The sequence below is a fragment of the Eimeria maxima genome, genomic scaffold, assembly GCF_000499605.1.
Source record: "Eimeria maxima Weybridge genomic scaffold, Emw_scaff195, whole genome shotgun sequence".
NCBI lineage: Eukaryota > Apicomplexa > Conoidasida > Eucoccidiorida > Eimeriidae > Eimeria > Eimeria maxima.
The window spans coordinates 8,121-12,625 of NW_013563632.1; the positions used below are offsets into that span (position 1 = coordinate 8,121).

Below are 4,505 nucleotides of genomic sequence, written 5' to 3' on the forward strand. Positions count from 1 at the left end.
AAGGGGAGGCCTGTCCCTTCCCACCAGCCTGCTGCTGCTGCTGCTGCTGCTGTTGCTGTTGCTGTTGCTGCTGCTGGTGGTGGGCGCCTGTGCTTGAAGGTGTCTCCTCTGCTGCTGCTGCTGCTGTCCCTTAATACTGCAGCACGAAGGCCCTGCACTCGCTGCTGCGCATGCAGCACAGCCCTCGCCATAAAGGAGACAGAATCAAAGGGTTTCTCTGCTGCTGCTGCTGCTGCTGCTGCTGTGTCTTGCTGCTGCTGCTGCTGCAGGTTGGTCGCATTTCTGCTGCGTCTTTCCTTCCATCGTATTACCTCTTGCTGCATGCGTTTCTCTGCTGCTGCTACTAGAGGTGCAGCAGCAGCAGGAAATGCTGCTGCTGCTGCTAATATCTTGCTGCGTGCTGCTGCTGTCTCCTTAGGAGACAAAGAAGTACCCATTTGCTGCACATGGCAAGACAGTGCTTCTGCTGCTGTTGCTGCTGTCTCCCCTAGAGAGCAGCTTTTTGCTGCTGTTCCTGCTCCTCCTCTTGCTGCTGCTGCTGCTGCTGTTGGTGGGGCACCTGTATCTCCCACTTGCTGCTGCTGCTGCTGCTGCTGCTGTTGCTGCTGCTGCTGCTGCTTCTCGTCTATAGGGCTAATGAGCATACTTTCTGCAGCAGCAGACCCAGGCCAGGTGCGAGCATCCCATGAGTGTCTCTTTGCTGCTGCAGTATTTCCTGCTGCTGCTGCTGCTGCTGCTGCTGCTGCTGCTGCTCCTAGGTCATCTAACTCTTCTGCAGCAAACTCCATGTCTTCGTCGTCAATATCTTGATGAAGGAAACTCATAGGTCGGGTGTCTACAGGGGGCAGCACAGGACCGTTATTTTCTTGCTGCTGCTGCTCCTGCTGCTGTTGCTGCTGCTGCTGCTGCTGTTGCTGCTGCTGCTGCTGCTGCTGCGGTGGGTGACCCCAATTGAAGGAGAGACTATCAAAAAATCTCTGTGCTGCATTTGCTGCTCCTTGCCACATATTTTCTGCAGCAGCAGTTGCATTTGCTGCTGCTGCTGCAGCTCCTGCTGCAGCAGCAGGCTCTCCACCACCAGCAGGAGCAGCAGGAGCAGCAGCAGGAGCAGGAGCAGGAGCAGCAGCAGCAGGAGCCTCTGCTGGTCTAGGAGGATCAAAGAAATTAAATGGCTGTTGGGTGTCTTGAGCTCGTGGCCGATTAAAAGAGGAAAATAAACCACCAAATATGTCCCCCTCCTGCAGCACAGCAGCAGCAGCGGCAGCAGCAGCAGCAGCAGCAGCAGCAACAGCAACAGCAGCAGCAGCAGCAAGAACAACAGTAATAGTAGTAAAAGGAATGAACATATCTGCAGCGGCAACTCGTAGACATGGCCTGAGAGAATGTGCTGCTTCTGCATCAGCTGCTGCTGTTCCTGCTCGTGCTGCTGCTGCTACTGCTGCTGCTGCTATTGCTGCCGCTGCTACTGCTGCTGCTGCTGCTGCTGCTGCTGCATACCTGCGGTGCTGAGTACACCCTCTTAGCTGTGAGGACAGCTGAGAGGCAAAATGCCAACAAAAACAAATTAGGAAAACTCATCTTCACACAACCCCTAAACCCTAGACCCTAGACCCTAAACCCTAAACCCTAAACCCTAAACCCTAAACCCTCAACTCTAAACCCTAAAACAAATTCCAGATTCAAATTGAAGACAGACTCCTGTGGGGGCCCCTATGGGCAGCGGGCGGCACCTGGCTGCCGGGGGCCCCTAAACCCTAAACCCTAAACCCTAAACACTAACGTGTTGTGTCTGCTGAGTTGTATAGTTAGTAGGTTCGTCTTGTATGTATACACCGCATAGCTGCAGACCACCACACACCCTGATAAACCCTAAACCCTAAACCCTAAACCCTTAAAAATACACATTAACAGTTAAAAATCCTAAACCCTTTTTCTCTAAACCCTAATTAATTGGACCTTGCGTCTCTGTCTCCTGTAGCTATGCAAACCCTTATTAAGGGTTTAGAGAAAGGAGGGGGGAAAAGACAGAAATAAATAATTAAAACATTAAAAAAAAAATAAAAAAAATCCCCTTTTTAGGGTTTAGGGTTTAGGGTTTAGAGTTTATGTCTGGGGTACCTAGAGCAGCGACGACCGGAGCGAACCGAGGTCACTGGATCCCGAACCCTAAACCCTAAACCCTAAACCCTAAACCCTAAACCCTAAACTTTAAGCTTTCATTTAGAAATAATAAAATTCTTAAGTATTTTAAAATACGTATTTACGATCCCCCAAGTAATTGTTTAAGGGTTTAGGGTTTAGGGTTTAGGGTTTAGGGTTTAGGGTTTAGGGTTTAGGGTTTAGGGTTTGCACGGGAACGCCAGACTGTGGGGAAAGAGAACCTCCTAGAAGGATCTTGCGTTACAGTTTTCTACTAAACACTAAACCCTAAACCCTAAACACTAAACCCTAAACCCTAAACCCTAAACCCTAGAACAAGATGACGGTCGCAGGGCGAGGCCGACCGTTGGCGTCAACAGGGGAGGGAGAAAAAAGAAAAAAAAAAAGAAAAAAAAAAAGCAAAAAGAACTAAATAAGTTACCATTAAAAAGAATAAAAATAAATAAATAAATAAATAAATAAATAAATAAATAAATAAATAAATAAATAAATAATAAATATATAATAATTAAATATAATAAAGAAAAGAGGAAATAAACACAAACCCCACAAAGGAAAGAAATAAGCATAAAGGAGACAAAAGGGATAAAAAGGAGACAAGTAAATAAATAAATAAATAAATAAATAAATAAATAAATAAATAAGTAAATAAATAAAGACAAATAAAGAAGGGTAAAAAGAGGTAGAAAGAACAAAGGAAGAGACAAAGGGAGACAAAGAAGGAGACAAAAAGGAAGGGAGAGCAAAACAGCAAACAGTGCAAAGCTATGGGTGTCTCCTTGATCGCATTAGGGTTTAGGGTTTAGGGTTTAAGGTTTAGGGTTTAGGGTTTAGTCGCTTATTTAGATCCTCCAATGCCTAACAGCAGATGGCAAACCCTTGTCTACCCCTCTAGGCAATTATAACCCTCAACGTGGCTAGCTACAGCTAGCTGTGCCTGGCTAGCCGTGGCTAGCCGTGGCTAGCCGTGGCTAGCCGTGGCTAGCGGTGGCTGGCTAGCTGTGCCTGGCTAGCCGTGGCTAGCCGTCGCTAGCTCTGGCTAGCTGTGGCTGGCTAGTTGTGGCTAGCTGTAGCTAGTCAGCCGTGCATAGGTGCAGCTAGCTAGCTAGCTAGGGACAGAATTAAGGGTGTAATGTAGCTAGCTATTTATTAACAAATATTATTGTAAGGAAGATTTAATTAAAAAAAAGAAAAAATAAAGAAAGGGTTTAGGGTTTAGGGTTTAGGGTTTAGGGTTTAGGGGTAATAAAAGAAAAAAAAATAAATTAGGACGGAGATGAGATATACCTCGAGGGTTTAGGGTTTAGGGTTTAGGGTTTAGTGGTAAACCCTGAACAAGGAGGGAACCTGCATAGACAGTAGAGGGAGGTGCGTAGACACCCCAAGAGGGACAAACTGCCTTTTTTATACTGAAAAAGGTTTTGGGTTTGGGGTTTAGGGTTTAGGGTTTAGGGTTTATGGATATATTAAGGTATATTTATATATTTATTGGGGTGTATATACAACTTACATGCATGCATTGGGGTGTATATGCATGCATTTAATTCCTTTATTTGTTCAATGAATTTATTTTTGTGAATTAATTAGTTAATTAATTTATTAATTAATAATTAATTTATCCATCTACCTGCATTTATTTATTTATTTATTTATATGTATTGTTACCAACAAAGGCAGCAGAAGAGTACTAAAGGAATTATGTTAGTGTTTGTGCCTTCCTATACATAGAGAGGAAATTACGAGGGTTTAGGGTTTAGGGTTTAGGGTTTAGAGAGGATAATTAGATATAATAAAAGCAATAAAATTAAAAATAAGAGTAATTAAATAAAATAAAAGTAATTAAATAAATAAAAATAAATAAAAAAGGGAAGAAAAAGAAGAAAAAGGAGAGGGAGCATACAGAAGAGAGCGACGCACAAGATAGAATTGGGGTGTATATACACCTCATGGCATAAAAAAAGAAGAATAAAGTATTTATTATTTAATTAAATTAAATTAAATTATAATTAAATTAAATCAAATTAAATATATTGAATTTATATTATTCTTCTTTATTTATTCTTTTTTCTCTTCCCTTTTTCCTTTTTCTTGCTGCATGCAAGAAGAAGGGGGGGGGCCCCCCTGAGGTGTATGTACACCGCAGATAAGTTTGTTGCTTTTTGTATTTTTTTGGTTCTTTTTCTTCATCATTCCTTTTATTTATTCCTTTTAATTAATAATTTAATAATATATTTTCTTTTATAGGTTATTTTTCTTTTTTTCCCGTCCCTTTTACCCTTTTATTTCCCCTCTTTTCCCTATTAAACCCTTTTTCTTCTTTTTTTTTTTTTTTTTCCTTATAAACC

At 42.5% G+C, this 4,505-nt stretch overlaps 1 protein-coding gene across 1 annotated transcript in view; it reads right to left on the reverse strand.

Moving 5' to 3' along the window:
- Positions 1 to 1,578, reverse strand: part of EMWEY_00020950 (hypothetical protein, conserved) — a gene marked incomplete at both ends in the record, with an annotated part of 5,260 nt that extends 3,682 nt beyond the window's left edge. The window contains 2 exons of the mRNA XM_013477814.1: positions 1 to 1,238; positions 1,498 to 1,578. The exon at positions 1 to 1,238 is cut by the window's left edge and continues 595 nt beyond it. Coding sequence (XP_013333268.1) covers positions 1 to 1,238; positions 1,498 to 1,578 — 1,319 coding nt within the window. The remainder of the gene's footprint in view (positions 1,239 to 1,497) is intronic.
- Positions 1,579 to 4,505: the final 2,927 nt, after the last annotated feature.